This window comes from Eptatretus burgeri, chromosome 2 (genome assembly GCF_056783735.1).
Source record: "Eptatretus burgeri isolate ZD-2024b chromosome 2, Ebu_testis_v1, whole genome shotgun sequence".
In the NCBI taxonomy this organism is placed as follows: domain Eukaryota; kingdom Metazoa; phylum Chordata; class Myxini; order Myxiniformes; family Myxinidae; genus Eptatretus; species Eptatretus burgeri.
The window spans coordinates 52,472,008-52,488,492 of record NC_140962.1 but is presented as its reverse complement, the minus strand read 5'-3'; the positions used below and the strand labels follow the sequence as shown (position 1 = coordinate 52,488,492).

The window sequence follows — 16,485 nt, the reverse complement described above, 5'->3', positions numbered from 1 at the left end:
ATATATATATATATATATATATATATATATATATATATATATATATATATATATATATATACATATTAGGTTGGTTCATTTTTTCTGAAGTGCAATAATTTTATCAGCACAGGTTTGCCTTTGAACCTTTCCTACAAAAAGTGCTTCATGCAAAATCTTAGCGAAATGGGACCGTGTTAACAGGTCGCACACTTTTGAATGGTATGTTGACATTTTTAGCAGCGTCTCGCGTAGCGAACGCTGCTCATAGAGAGCTCGGCGTTGTTCATCTTCTTCTTGTTCTTCTTTTTGTGAAGACAAAACCTTAATCTCTTGGCCTCAGCTCTTGTATTGACAAGATCCGGATCTCCTTAAATACTGAGCACATGTACGGTGCCTTTTGAGAGCGTCTATCATGAACTTTTAAATATTGTTACTAATTTGGAATTCAATTGCACACAACATACAGGTTCCCTTAGTCAGCTATGTCGATAATTGCATATCGATATGTCGATAGCAATACCGATATGTCGATAGCAGATACCCTTCTTCGGCTGCTGGACACTTATCAGATTGCTGACAAGATCATCGGTCTCTCATTTGATACGACTGTGTCCAACAGTGGCATGATTAGCGAAGCCTGCACCATACTTGAACAGTCCCTTGGAAGACCTCTTCTTTGGCTGGCATGCCGACATCACATTCACGAGGTGGTACTGAAGAACACCTATGAACTCCTCTTCGGCTCTCCCCCAGGTTCCGACATTCCCCTCTTCAAGCGATTCTGAGGAAAATGGGACGTCTTGGACAAGACATCTGCCGGTACCCTCAGCGACGAACAACCCCTGGATGAGTGGAGCGAATGACAAAGGCTGAAGATGATAGACTTCCTCAGGAGAGTCATCCATGATGCAGCCCACCCAAGAGAGGACTATCTCAAACTCCTTCAGCTCTCTCTTCTCTACCTAGGAGGATGGAGCGGAGATCTGCCTCGATTTAGGGCCCCTGGAGTCTACCATCAGGCGAGATGGATGGCAAAGGCTATTTATATCCTGAAGATTTCCCTGTTTTTGCAACACCTGGAGCTGACGAGTTCGGAAAAACGCGGAGTCCGACGACTGGCCCGTTTCGTCAGTCTCATTTACGTCAGATTCTGGCATGAGGCAGCTGTCCCAAACTGTGCACCGAAGAATGACCTGGAATTCTTGGTGATTCTCCAGGTGTTTGTGGATAGAGAACTCGGGTCAATGGCAGAGAAGGCCCTCCAAAGGCACCTCTGGTACCTCTCAGAACAAGGAGTGGCCCTAGCCTTCTTCGACGAACGAGTGTCTCCCGATGACCGGGCGGCCATGGTCAAGAACCTAAGCCGTCCAGCAACCTCGAAAGCACTCAAGAGACTTGAAAAGAAGAACTTCACTCTCCCTGACGGTCTTTCCAAATTGGTAACAGGGCGAACACAAGAGGCCATTGGGATCTTTGCTGGGAGGATGGTCACTACCCATAACGTGGAAGATGTTTTGCAAGATCCACGAACTCGAGCCACCGTCCGAGGCCTGCAGGTCACCAATGATGCAGCAGAGAGAGGAGTGGCACTGATACAAAACTCCAAGCCCGAACCGAAGACGAGTGGCAGAAGCAGTTCCTCATCAAAGTTGTTCATCATGACCGCAAGACCGTCAAGAGAACAAAGGCTGGAGTGACTGCTAAGTTCCCTCCTGCTCCTTGAGCCCAACGATTTTATTGCCCTGCTCTACTTGCATAATTGTTCTACATTTATTTTTCATAATTTTTTTTGTTAATTTTCAGTTCAATAAACGTTCGTTGCAATTTTTTGTCTTCTCCTCCATTTGATTTTTTCGAAGTTTCACTTAAAATGTGGAATCTTGTCCAACTGTGGGACCAGTAAATATTGACGAATCAAACCAAATATTTGCCTAAAATATTTATGGGTCATAAGAGACAAGGGGACATCCCTTCTGACAATTTTCAACAAATTTCATTTTTTTACCACCATGAGTGAAACACCCTAATATATATGTGTGTGTGTATATATATATATATATATATATATATATATATATATATATATACATATATATGTATATATATGTATATATATGTATATGTATATGTATATATATGTATATGTATATATATGTATATATATGTATATATGTGTATATATATGTATATATGTGTATATATGTGTATATATATGTATATATATGTATATATATGTATATATATGTATATATATGTATATATGTGTATATATATGTATATATATGTATATATATGTATATATATGTATATATATGTATATATATGTATATATATGTATATATATGTATATATGTATATATATATATATATATATATATATATATATATATATATACAGTCGACGGCATAAGTCGGCAGCGTCAAAAAGTCCCAAATTTATCTCATGTTAAATCCCTTTGAATAAAGGGTCATCCCTCTGTAAGTCGTCACTTCGTCTAAGTCGTCAGATGTTGTCTGTTCCCATGTAATGGAAACTCAGGTAAATTACCACTCCTAACTCGTCACACGGAACTGCTGCCTCGTGAGAAGCCCGATTTCATGGAATCGTGATGCTCGCTCATTGGTTTACACCGCCAGTGATAGGCTATTTATAACTGCGTACACACGTTGATCGCACTGCAGGCAGGACAATGGCGACGAAGCGTAAGCTTACAACTAAAACCTACTAAGAAAAATACGACATTATCCAGTTTTGCGAGGCAAACCCACTGATGAAGAAAACAGCCATAGCTGAGAAGTTGGACATCAAATGGCAGACATTGAACGATATCTTGAAGAATAAGGGCAAGATATTTGGACAAGTGGAGAAAATCGCGAGGCCGGTGGTAAGTGTGAAACGCGTGAAATGTGTGTCCTTTGAAGATGTCGATGACGCGCTCATCATCTGGTTTCTGCAAATGTCGGCTCAGCCAAATATTCGGTTGGACGGTGAAATGTTGCTGCTGAAGGCACGTAAATTCGCTGCGGACCTCGAGCATGATGATGCCGAGACCTTGCCGATGCACTGTATAGACAGATTCAAAGTGAGGTGGGGAATCGGCAAGGTGAAGAAGTGCGGCGAATCAGGCAGCGTGGATTCGGCAGTGGTGCACGACTGGAAGGAAGGCAAATTGAAAGACATCTTGGAAAGGTATCAGCCTCGGGACGTGTACAATGCCGATGAGACTGGGCTTTTCTGGCAGATGCTGCCAGAAGAGTCTCTGGGATTCGTTAGTCAATCCCATAATGGTGATAAGCAGGCGAAGATCCGTGTGACGTTGCTGGTTGGAGCGAACATGGATGGCACCGACAAGCTGCCTCTGTACGTCATCGGGAAAAGTAAGAATCCCCGAGCCTTCAAAAGTGTGAAGCACCTGCCTGTGGCCTACTCAGCGAATAAAACTGCATGGATGACTTCTGCCCTGTTCGAACAATGGTTGGTGAAACTGAACCATCGTATGTCACTTGAAAAACGCAAAATTGCGTTCGTAGTTGACAACTGTCCCGCTCACCCTGCATGTCAACTGGAGAACATAGAACTTGTATTCCTCCCACCCAATACTACCAGTCGCACTCAACCAATGGATGGTGGCATCATCAGAAACCTGAAACTTCACTACCGCCAGATCCTTGCCACGCGTCGCCTGAATGCAGCAGATGAGGGAATCCCATTCAAACGGAATTTGCTGGATGCCCTGATAGCTGCCAAAACCACATGGGGAAAGGTCTCCAATGCTACCATCGCGATCTGCTTCCGTTCGGTCGGGTTCGTCAATGCGGATCGCAGCACCCATGAAGTTGATGAGGAGAGTGATGACGACCATGGAAATCAGTTCCGCAATGTCTGGGAAAGACTCGCTGAAATCTTTGGTTCAGACGCGATACCCTCATTGGAAAAAATACATCAACGTGGATGCTGAGTAACGCAGCACCCAACAAATGACTGATGCAGAAATTGTGGATTCTGTGAAGAACGTCTCCGACAATACGGGTGACGTGGACGATGTGGACATTGTCAATCTCGAGGACTCAAGGGAGACATACATTCCAAACGCGCTTCCAACTATTCGGGAGGCATTCAGCGCCCTGGATGTGATGCGCCGATACTGTCTTTCGGTGGAGGATTGCCCAGACAACATCATGGAATCCAATGACTGGTTTGAGTCCTTTCTCATGCACCAGATGCCCAAGAGTTTGAGGCAGTCAAACATAACGGATTACTTCGCGAAGGAGTAAAGGATCGATCGAGCTTCGTGTTGAAGTAAGATCATGGTTTTATATTGGCTTGTTTTGTACATTACCGCACTCACTTACACATAGGCATTGAGTGGTAATCATCACCACGATGAATGTGTGTCATGTGATTTGTCACCATACCATCACCGATGGTATATGAGTTGTCTTACAGTTGTTCATTATCTTTACTTTTGATAAACTGATTCATGAATTCCACCTTTGCTTGATCACTTTCCAACTCACCAATGAACCCCCACCTATGCCCTGAGGATTGTGTTTTCCTTTTGGTACAATAGCCGGCTCTCACACATACGTGGCCAGGCCACGCGCGACTTCATCCTTCACCCCACAGTCATCATGAATGTTCGCATACCCGCAAGTCGTCACATTTCTAAGTCGTCACTTTTTTCTCGGTCCCGATGGTGACGACTTACGCCTAGTCTACTATATATATATATATATGTATATGTAGTGTTGTCGTATGCAATAATGTCCAGTTTCAGTTTTATGCAGCTTGACGTTTTTGTTTTTTTTTATTTATGAGGCATACAGACGGATGGAAAGCATTCGTCATAGGCTAATATTGTGAGACTTTTCCTGTGTTCCTGAACCTGGTTCTTTCACGATAAGATCATGAAATTGCACTAAAATTTAAGTATCATGTACTCTTCACTGCGTAGGCCTGTTCATTGTTCATCTTTGTTTGACTGTATTTTTGAAGTAATAAAGGAAAGTAAATTGAAGATAATTTCGTTTAATAGTGAGGATGAGAGAGGGAGAGAAAGGAGAGAAAAAAAAAGTGAATGCTGTTAGACTAGGGATGGAATCGAAAGAGGGTTGGGATGGGAGGGATTAAAATTCTGCCACGTAGTACTTGCAATAATGGTCCCTCTACTTCTTATTCAGCAAGCATGACACTTGGGGATAGCTTGATTGCACCAACAAGTGTTTTATTGCTTTACCTCAAGGTGTTTGTCCTTAAGATTATTAGTAAAGGTGATGAAATATTGAATGAGAAATCTGTGCACAAGAAACAACAAAACGAATGAAATTTTTGCAGCACAGCACCATGAAGTGAATATCCTGCAATGCTGAATGATGGCAAGAATCTAGAGTTGCTGATCATGTCTGTCTTTTTAATCAAATTGAGTCAGTGCTATTACAAGAGATGCAATGGCAGAAATTGGCAAAGGAATATGAAAATTCCAACAACAAAAAAAGAAGAAATGAGCAAACAGCTGCCACTGAGTCATCGAGTAATACCTGGAGAAATCTCACTGAGACGCAGAAAAAAAGAAAGGTTATCAATGATGAATGAATGCTGTAGCCCTTGCATATGATTAGCGCAAGTGAATTAAACAATCGCATTGAAGGATGTATTTCAAATGTGGGGAACCTTGACCAAAATACATTATCAATTCAGAGAAATTTGTTGGGTACTAGCAGGGTTATTTGGCGTTGCACCAATGGAAAGGAGGGGGAGGGTTACTGAGAAGTGGGAGAAGCAGGAGAGCCGGCAGGGCTGAGAATGGGGTAGGTGGATTGGGGGCAGGAGAACCAATGAGGTGAGGGTGGGGAGGGAATTGTGTAAGGGGCAGGAGAGCCAGAACACTAGTGAGTAAAGGGGTCTTCAAAAGACTTTTGGGTCATAGGAGTCTTCAAGAGTGTTTGGGATCTTAACCGCCTTTAGGGTCCAAAGGGTCTTTGGGGTATTCGGGGTTTTAAAGTGTCTGAATTGTGTTCAGGGAATCCAATCGTCTTTGGGTCTTTGGGTCTTCGTGGTATCAAGGGATCTTATCTCCCAAGCATATAGATAGTCTTCTCTCAAGCATGTATTCTAATCTGTCAAGCATGTAAAAAAACAAAAAAAACAAGGTCTTATGGTTCTTCGGGGTCTTTAAAGGCTGAGGTTGTGGATGAAAATACACTAGGGTAAACCCACGGATTGGACTTGGTCTGTGTGCCAAATTTGATGGTTGTCAGCCCAGCGGTCTTTGCAAAAAAACGCGAAGAAACAGACACACACACACTGTGTGTGTGTGTGTGTGTGTGTGTGTGTGTGTGTGTGTGTGTGTGTGTGTGTGTGTGTGTGTGTGTGTGTGTGTGTGTGTGTGTGTGTGTGTGTGTGTGTGTGTGTCTCTCTTACAGACACAGACACACATACACACACATACAGACACACACACACATACAGACACACACACACATACAGACACACACACACATACAGACACATTCACACATACAGACATACAGACACACACACACACATACAGACAGACAGACACACACACAGTCATCCGATTAATCTTATTTATGAGATTAGAATGGCATGACGTAATAAGCTGCTTTCTATACCTTAACATGGGAATTCTAACGGATTATTTTTTTTTAAGTATAATGGAGTCTTAAAGTGTGTATTTTATAGGATGTACAGTCTTTGGATCTTTTGGATCCTCTGGGACTTTTGGGTCCTCAGGAACTTTTGATGACTTTTGAGTCCTCGGGAACTTTTGGGTCTTTTTTGGGAAAATTATTTTTCAGTCTCGTATGTACTTCAGAATGCAAAAAAAAAAATCCACCCTTTTGCCTGCCTTACTTTCCAAAACCTATGAATAAAATACACTCTTGCAGTGTTTTTTGACATTGTTACGTATCATTGGACAGACTGACAAATCTTGCAAAAATTAATAAAGCACTCATAATTAGAGTCGATTAACTGGCTGTCCTGCCCAATGCCATCAATGACATGACCGCTCGCTTGTACCTCGGATTCACAACCCCACAGGCCAAGTTTGTCCACCATGCATTTGCATTGATCTTGTGATCGGCTGATACCCTGGGGACACTTTGTCAAAGCGCATTATCAGTTTACTCACTTTGTCCGGTTCTATGGGCAGCTTTGACAACATGCAAGAATATCCACTCCCTTGAGTGGGTCCTTTTTGGCTTCACCAGCTGCTCCTACCTGTTTCTCGTGCCCCTTAATCAGGTGCATCAGTCATGGACTGCAGGTGGTTAATGAGATGATCTATAAATTGGAATAGCACAAGTTCGAATTCTGCCCCTACCCACTTTTTATTTCATCGGGGTTTTCTATTGTTTTTTTTATTATTATTTTTTATTATTTTTTATTTTTTACACATTGTCGAGGCACATATGAGAGCTAACACACAACATACAGCAAGGGGGCATGAGGCGATGGGTGGGAGAGGGAAGTACAAAACAGTGGGGGAACAGAGACATGAGGAGATCTGTGGAAGGGAGAGGGATGGGGCGGGGAACATGGCGTATACAAGATGGATATTATAGGGATTTTCAGAAAGGAAAGCAGCAAATTTGAAGGAGGTGGGTTTGGGGTGAATTAACGGAGTAGAAAAGATCGAGGTTTTGGATGGGGGAAGATAGGTGGTGGTGAACAGCTGTTTTGAAGGCCTGGAGGGAAGAATGGGATTGAAGAGAGTGTGAGAGTTTTACCCCAAAAGTGGGGAAAAAGAGGAATGAAAGAGTGAAGGTGAGCAGTGATTCGTGATTTTGGTAGTTTTACCAGAAGGAGGTTCCTGGCAGACCTTGACCGCCCTGCGGAAATATGGGGGGTCATATCACAGACAGAGCGGGGGGAGGGAGGGTGGCGAGACCGGAGGGGAGACGGTAAAAGACAGAAAGACCAATGACCTGCTTGCGGTGAGAGAGTGAGAGGCCCAAAGACTCAGCATCACCGCAGGAGATACCAATGATCCTAAATGCCTTGGTTTCCACAGCGTGAAGCCTAGAAAGGTGTGTGGCAGGAGCACCAGCCCAGAAGGGAGAGCAATACTCCATCAGGCTACGGACGAAAGTTTTGTATGTGGTCAGGAGCTCAGGTGGGCTGAGGAATAACTTTGCACGGCAGAGGATTCCAAGTTGGTGACTGGCTTTGAAGGCCAGGTTGGAAATGTGGCTTTCCCAGGAAATATCATGGCACATAGTGAGAATAGTGAGACCCAGAAGCTTGAATGAAAGGACTTCTTCCAGGGAATTGTTGATTTAGTAGATGGGTGGGTGGGGGGGGGGGGTTCCAAACGGTCCTTTCGGAGAGACATAGTGAGAGTGAGATTTGTCAGGATTGAAAGAAATGTTCCATGTGTTGGATCAGTTTGTGATTTTATCCAGATCTGCAGAGAGAGAAAAAGCCGCTGCTTGCCGATCTGAGGATTGACAGATGGTACAACAGAGGGTGAAGTCATCAGCAAAGAGATAAAGGGGATTTTCCAGGGAGTCGGAGAGATCATTGATGAAAACTACAAAAAGAACAGGGTCCAGTACGCTGCCTTGAGAAACTCCAGCCTGGACAGGAAAAGGAGATGAGAGAACTCCATTTCTGGCCACACGTTGGCTGCGACAGGAGAGGAAGTTTGTGAGCCATGAGTGGAGATGGCCTTGGATACCTTAGGAGGAGAGTTTGGTGAGCAGGGCAGGGTACCAGACATTGTCAAAAGCACGTGATGTCTCGGGATATGGCTCTGATTTCATGTCTGGCATTGAGTACCTCCATCCATTGTTGGGAGAGCAGAAGCAGCATTTCCAGGGTAGACTGACCTGGTCTGAAACCAAATTGATGATCGGAAATTAAGCCATTGGAGAAGAGGAAGGATTTGATGTCTGAAGCGATGATGGATTCCATAACCTTGCTGATGATTGGGAGAAGGCTGAATGGTCTGTCGTTGCAGCGATCTGTTTGCACCTTTTTGTGCAGGGTGGTAATGTTTGCTGATTTCCAAGCAGATGGCAGATGACATTGAGCAAATGAGAGGGTGAATCGAACAGAGAGAGGGTGAGCAAGAGCAGAGGAGCAGGTTTTTAGGACACGTGGGCTGATGCCGTCTGGACCGTTTGCAGAATCTGAGCCGAGGTTTGGCAGCAAGCTCTCCACTTTGTTAGAAGAAAAGGACACAGAGTCCAGGGACAGTTGGGTGTGACTGGCTTAGGTGGGTACCGAAAGCAATGGGTTTTGGACACAAGATTTAGATGCAAACACAGAGTTTAGGCATTCAGCCTTTTCACGTGCGGTGTCAGCAGTTTTAGGTCAGGGAGGGAATGGAGGGAGAACCTACACCAGAAAAAGATTTGGTGAGATGCCACTAGGATTTGGAGGAGGGAGAGAGGTTTGAGAGTTCTGACTTGAGATTAGGGGTTGGGAATAACTTCAGATTATTTTTGGGCTCGACTGCTCTTTGACCCGCTGTGCCATACTATAGTGGCAGTACTTTACAAATTTTAAATGGCATTGCACAAGGATGTTTTTATTTTTTCCTACTGCTATTTTTGCTCACTTTCTCCATGATGAAAAGCACATTTCCATTTCATTCTGATTCGTCGTTTAGCATTTCTGGCCTGAACAATGAAAAATGGCCACACTCAAATTTTGTTTGGCCATTCATCCTTTTTTGGAGGATGTACGTAGTGGTACATGAATATTGGCTGATATTGAGGATTGAGGATGGAGGGCGACTTGAGGATATTGGCAGACATGATGGGCCAAATGGCCTCCTCACGTCCTTGTATTTCCTTGTATGTTTTTATTTCTAATCCAGAATTCTTAATTATCAGCTGCTTATGTAATTTGTTGAGCATGATGTTGCACAGGTGGCTCGCCAAATTGCTCCCCTGACGTGCTTGCAAAAGCAATGGCAAACCACCTTGCATAACCCTTGCTGCGATGCTGCTTCAGTATCACAGATGCTATTGGCAGAGTGGAATGAACGGATCAATTTTATCATTTGACGTGCAATGCCGAGGCCCAAAGGACAGTGCACATTTAACGATGAGTGGTTAGAAATGTCACCTTATAATGAATGGATTTCTCTGAATCCTAACTGAGATGCACTTCTCACCAGGTGTAAACTGCATGTGAAAATCATAACAATCTCTTTATTTATTTTATTTTATTTTTCTACGATCACTCTTTCCAAAAGCTTTCAAAAAGTTTGTATAATTGTCACTTGGGAGATGCTACAGCACGCACAACACACACGGCTGTATCGGGGAAGATGCAGCTGTGAAAAATAATTAGCAGCAGTTGCTCTGAAACAAATGAACAGCAGCTTCCTAAAATACCTATTGTAGAGGGAGAGATGTGTTTTGAACTCTCAGAATTCTTTATTCCTCACTCGAAGCTTCACTTGTTGGCATCAAGGTGAAATTTTCACAAGCTGACCATTGAGCAAATGAAATCTATATGAGCATCGTCTCAGCAAAAGTACTTTGTAAAACCCAAGAAAATACACCTTGCATACTTTATAACACGAGAGGAGGAAATGATTTTGTGGCTAACTGTTTTAACTAGTTTTTGGATTGATGGGGTTGGAGGATGGGGAGAATGGTTTGTTGGGCTGGTGTTTGGGAATCATTTGTGGTTGGTGTGGTCTTGGACATTTGGACCAAATGCCCACTTTACATTATGACATTATTGTTTAGCCTCTCATTGCAACAGAGTTCCTAATTCTTGATTTGTTCTGAGAAACAGGCCTACATAAAGATTTATCAGGGAGAGGATCTACCACATCCAAAATCAATGCTGCAGGTAAGATAAATACGTATTTCAGTGTAAATGGGGACAAATTGTGGCCCTCGATTTGAGGATTAAAGAGGTGAAAATGGGACATTTTTTTTCTGATTATACATGGACTATTGTTCTCGGTGAATTTTGTAAATTGCTTGACAGATGAATATTCATGTTTTCTATCAAATTTTGAATTGCTTCCGAGTTTTGCCATCTAATTTTTACGGAGAACAGATTGTTGGCGGTGAGCTTTAAATACTGCTGCATGGAAAAGCAATTTGATTTCTGTTTCCCCTAAGGCTACAGCCGAGGCCAATAATCTCTCGGCCGTTGCTGCTGCACAAGATTTCTACAACGAGGAGATGGAAAAGGTGCGATCATTATTTTATTTCTCATCTCGTTAACCCATTTCTTTGACGGTCACTTTTGACGGCGTTTGCTCGTTTTGATCAAGTACATTTGGTGGTCTGCTTGTCCTCTCGTCTTCATATTGCCTGGTTTTGAGTTGATTTTTCAATCGAGTCGATTTTTATTTTTTCTTTACTGATCCTCAGAATGGTAATTTGAGATAAATACTATCTTCCTGCCTGTTTTCTTGTTTTAACTTGGTGAGAATGGTGGTGAAGAGTTTATGTTGACTTTTTTTTTTGGGCCGTGGACAAATAATATTTCAACGCTGAAGCTTGTGCAATGATATTCCTCATCATCCATTGGCCATTCGCATAAGTGTTCATTCGTTTTCATCCGATTGGAGCTGTAGTCCGAAGACTGTGGAAGTTGGAGGAGGTTTGCAGTGTAGGGGTCAGCCGTTCCCCGTCCACTTGTCGCATGATGAACAAGTCTCCTCCACAAGGACCGTGCAATGTTGTCTTCTGTCAGCAAGTTATAGAGTAAACTGGAATGGGCACTCGGTAGAGCGCATACCTTTGCCTCCGCTACTTTTTTGTTCTTGGCATGAGAGTGGGGGGAACAGAACAGTGAACATTTTGGTGTTGGTTTCATGCAAATCGGTTTTGATTTGACCGTGTTATGACAAAAACCGCATATTTTGAAAGGTCGTGACCCCACTGACCTTTGACCCCCAACCGCTAACAAGGGTAATGACGTAATTGTGTCATGTCGCCCATCACAAGATTGGGCAATGAATTCTGAACATTTTGGCATCGGTTGCATGCCAATTAGATCAAAATTGACCGCGCTATGGTAAAAATACGAATTTGACCTTTCCGTGACCTTGACCTTGACCTTTGACCCGATCGCTCCCAAAATCTAATCAAATGTTCCTTGGATAACAACCCATCATCCCACCAAATTTCAAGCGATTTGGTTTAATACTTTCTGAGTTATGCGAATAACAAACACACACACACACACACAAATAAATAAATATACAGCGACCAATACATAACCTTTCGCAGAATGCAAAGGTAATGACAGTTGTGGTCAAAATTTTCTGCATCAAACAAAAATGGCAAGCAGCATGTGAAACAGGGGAGTATCAAGTTTCTTGTGAAGGAAACTATCAAAACACCAGGAATTTGTGGAGGAGACGGTCTACACAATTTGGTGATCCGTTGTTTTCATGTAACTAATGCAGTACACACAAAACTGGCTGTGATTTGGTGAGTGATCTTGAGCATTCTCGCATGCAAACAACTGCTCACACTCAAAAAAATATTGAATGTGCAAAACAACTAATTTTTGATGCTCACTGAATTACCATACGTGAAATTACAGAAGACTTGCACGTCATTGTTGGAAGCTTGGGGGGGAAAAAATCCTTCATTTTCACTTGAAATTTAATGAGTGTTTGGGCAAGGTTGGTCCCGAAAGGAGAACATTTGATCTCAAGGCAACTTGTGAGGCCATTGCAAGATTGCTTCCTGGAATTCTACCTGGAGGGACATTCATAGAGGAGTGCGACGTGTGAAGAGACCCGTGTTCATCGTTTCACGCCAGAGTCTAATTGAGGAAGCATGAAGGGGAGACGTTCTTGGACCCGATGACCAAAAAATATTCAAATTTTAGCCATTGGCTGGAAAGCTTGTAGCAAGTAGTTTTTTTGTTGTTGTTGTTGCTGTTGTTTGTTTTCTTTTTTTGGCTGCCAATTTTCTTGGCGTCATCTTGCTTCTTAAATTGTGAACTTTCACTCTTATTTTACTCAGAAGTTGTACTTCTGAAGGTGGGATATCACTTTTAAAAGAATATTTAATGCAGAAACTGCTATGGATGACTGTGTCCCGTGAATTCAATTTGAATTTCTTCTCACAGTAAATTGCCTGTTTTGGGGCTGACAGGATGGCATGGAGGTACGCACACTCGCCTCTAAGCCGTCGAGCCATGTTTCGTATCTTGACCCAGCTAAAAGCTGTCATCCCGTTGTTTCACAGGCAAGGTGATTCAGTAATGTGTGTGCCATCTTTCAGATGGACATTAAACTGGCTTCCCATCTGCCGACATTAATGGTGGACTTTAAAAATCCCATGGTTTCCTTTCACTTGAAATTCATGCCCTAACCTTAGTCGAATGTCAGTCCTGGCCAGCCGGTTCGTGAAATATTGTCCCAAAACCTCCCTCAGCCAACCCCACAAGAACATGGGAATAATTGTGGCTGTTAAAGAAGAAGCGAAAGTAATAAATTGCCTGTTTTTGCTTTTTGTCCTTCGGCAAACAATTTGTGGCTCAAGATTTGTCAGTGGCTTGCAGAAAATTTGTCTGAAACGTTTTGGCATGTTATTGTTTGGAAAATGTGGTTGTGTGTTCGCTTTTGGCAAAGAGGTTGAAAATTTTCTGAAGAGTTGTATTTGTTGTACACCGCTCCTTCCCAATTCCATATCCAGGCGATGCATGGCATCACCACGGCGTGCCGAAGGAAGGGAATACTCAGTTTTTACTCTGTTTTCTTTCTTGCTTTCTTGTTAATTCTAAAATCGAAGCTTTCAGTCGATTTTGTTATTCTGTCTGTTTGTCTGTCAGTCACCGACAGGTCACAATTTCAAACCGATCTTCATGAAACTTTACCAAGTTGTAGAGGAAGTCTCAACGGAGAAGCCTATTGATTTTGAGGTCAAAGGTCATCTTGTGGTCGCATTTATAAAACCGTCATTTTTCATCCGATTGATTTGAAATTTTAAGATGATTTGCATATTGCGTCACTGTATTGGGAAACCAGCTATTTTTGAGATGAAAAGGTCAAGCTTCTGAAATCAGCAAATTTCATCTGAAAAATCCTCAATTTTCATCCGATTAACCTGAAAACTACATAGCGATTGCACCAGTGCATCACTGAATTGGGATACCAACTATTCTTGAAATCAAAAGGTCAAAGGTCAACTCAAGGTCAAACTTCGAAAATCATCAATTTCAATCTGAAAAAAGATCAATTTTTATCAGATTGACTTGAGCTTTGATTATGATTGTCAATTTTAATCTTGATGAAATGGACAATTTGTATCCATGGCAACGTTTTAGAGGGGGGCGGATTTAGCAAGAATCGTGCTCTGCACGATGACTTTTTCTTTTTTGTGCGTTTGTCCGGGTGATATCCCAGCCATCCTTTGAGCGAAGAAGCGAAAATTTGGGGACAAAAGTGAAGATGTGCTTTGGCAAAAATGATATTTTTTATTTTCTGATTGATTAATTCATTGATTAATTGCATGATTATTGATTTATTTATTACTTATTTATTTTATTTCTCATCTGGGCAATATCTCAGGCACCTTTTGAGCTGGGAAGCTGATATTTGGACAAGAGAGTGAGCAAGTGATTTGGCTATAAAGGTCATTTTTGATTTTTTGATTCATCAATTAATCGATAAATTATTCTTTTTTTTCTTTCTTGTTTTCTTGTTTGTCTGGGCGAGATCTCTGAATGATGAAATTTGGAGACAAAAGTAAAGATGTGCTTTGGCAAAAACGTTATTTTTATTTTCGTAATCAATTGATTAATTAAATCCTTATTTATTGTCGATTTATTAATTACCTGGCAAAAAAAAAAAAATTTTGACATGTTGATCATTTGTTTGTGTGTCCGCTCGCCTCCAGCCCAAACCGCTGAACCGATCGTTCTGAAATTTTCAGAGATTAATGACACCAACCCTGCGACTGTCCTGCATTGAAGTTTCGTAAAATTTGGTTGATCAAAAAAGTCTACATAGGTCAACAAGCCAATTTGAGCCAAATTTTCTAAAATCCTCAATTTTCATCCGATTGACTTGAAATTTGAAGAGCATTTTCATGTCAGGTCGCTGAATTCAAACACCTATTAATTTTGAGGTAAACAGGCCAAAAGGCCAATTTGGGCCAAATTTTCTAAAATCCTCAATTTTCATCCGATTTAGTTGAAATTTCAAAAGGATTTACAAATCAGGTCACTGAATTCAACCATATATTATTTATGTGGTTACCACAGGTGAAAAGGTCAACATCGGCCAAATTTCTAAAATTCTCAATTTTTTATCCATGCAGATAGTGCCATTGCAGATTTTTTATCCAATTAACTTGAAATTGGAAGAGCATTTTCTTGTCAGTTTGCTGAATTCAACCACCTATTAATTTTAAGGTCAAGCGGTCAATAAAGGCCTAATTTCTGAAATTGATAGATGGGACCAAAAATTAAATTAAAATGCATCACGATATCTCATAAAGTTGTGGATGAGTTTAGACAAAACAACGTGGCTGAGTTGGATAGGTGACAAGAACAAGCGGGTTGGATTTTGGTTCGGATCCAGCCCATCAGTGGGATGCAAAACGTAAACTGTTCCAACTGGCAGAGGTATGCGCTCTACTGAGTGCCATTCTACTTTGTGCTGTTTTGCCAAGTTGGCACTCGATGAGTATTTTTCATTTATTATATTTCTCATCCTGGCAAGATCTTGGGCACCTTTTCAGCTAAGAAGCTGATATTTGGACACGACAGTGAACAAGTTATTTGTCTATCAAAGGTTTTCTTGATTTATTGATTATTTAATTTTTGATTAATTAATTTTCAAAAAGTTACAGATTTGTGGTGGTTTAGCTCTGCTATTATCCAATTGATTAAGAAATTAATTATTTTACGATTATTATTTCTTTATTTTAATTATGCAATTAATCAATTAATTATTGTGCACTGCTCCCTCCCAATTCCGATTCGATGTGCTGCAAGGCAGCATCGCCGGGTGCCTAAGGTGCCCCGGCAATGTCATGCGCTCGAGGATTTATTTCTTTATTTGTATGGGGCGGTGTACTTTGAATCTACCGCTTCTTGTTGTTGTTTGTATCTTTGAACCATTAATGATCATTTTCACTCCCGATAAATGAATAAAACAAATAACATGTTTCTATCCCATGGGTAGGAAAATGTAATTTTCCTTATTTTTGTGCTCAGGTGAAAATGGGAGTTGTGTTTGTGCTGCTTTTTTAAGAAACACAGCAGCTTCTTCGCTCTTTAAAAGGCTGAATGCCAAAACTCGGTGTTTGCATTTAAATCTTGTGTCCAAAACCCATCGCTTTCTGTACCCACCTTTCCCACTCGCACACAACTGTTGCTGAACTCGGTGTCCTTTTCGTCTGACAAAGTGGAGATCCTGCTGTCAAACCTCGATTCAGATTCTGCAACTGGTCCAGACGGCATCAGCCCACATGTCTGAAAATCCTGCTCCTCTGCTCTTGCTCACCTTTCTCTGTTCGACTCACCCTCTCATTTGC

The 16,485-nt window shown here is 41.7% G+C and overlaps 1 protein-coding gene across 3 annotated transcripts in view; it reads left to right on the top strand.

Annotated features, from left to right (window-relative positions):
* LOC147032051 (atlastin-2-like) overlaps positions 1 to 16,485 on the top strand; it is a 203,920-nt gene that overhangs the window by 152,889 nt on the left and 34,546 nt on the right. For all 3 annotated transcript variants that reach the window (XM_085869339.1, XM_085869338.1, XM_085869336.1), the window contains exons 10-11: positions 10,763 to 10,819; positions 11,098 to 11,169. In XM_085869339.1, coding sequence (XP_085725465.1) covers positions 10,763 to 10,819; positions 11,098 to 11,169 — 129 coding nt within the window. The remainder of the gene's footprint in view (positions 1 to 10,762; positions 10,820 to 11,097; positions 11,170 to 16,485) is intronic.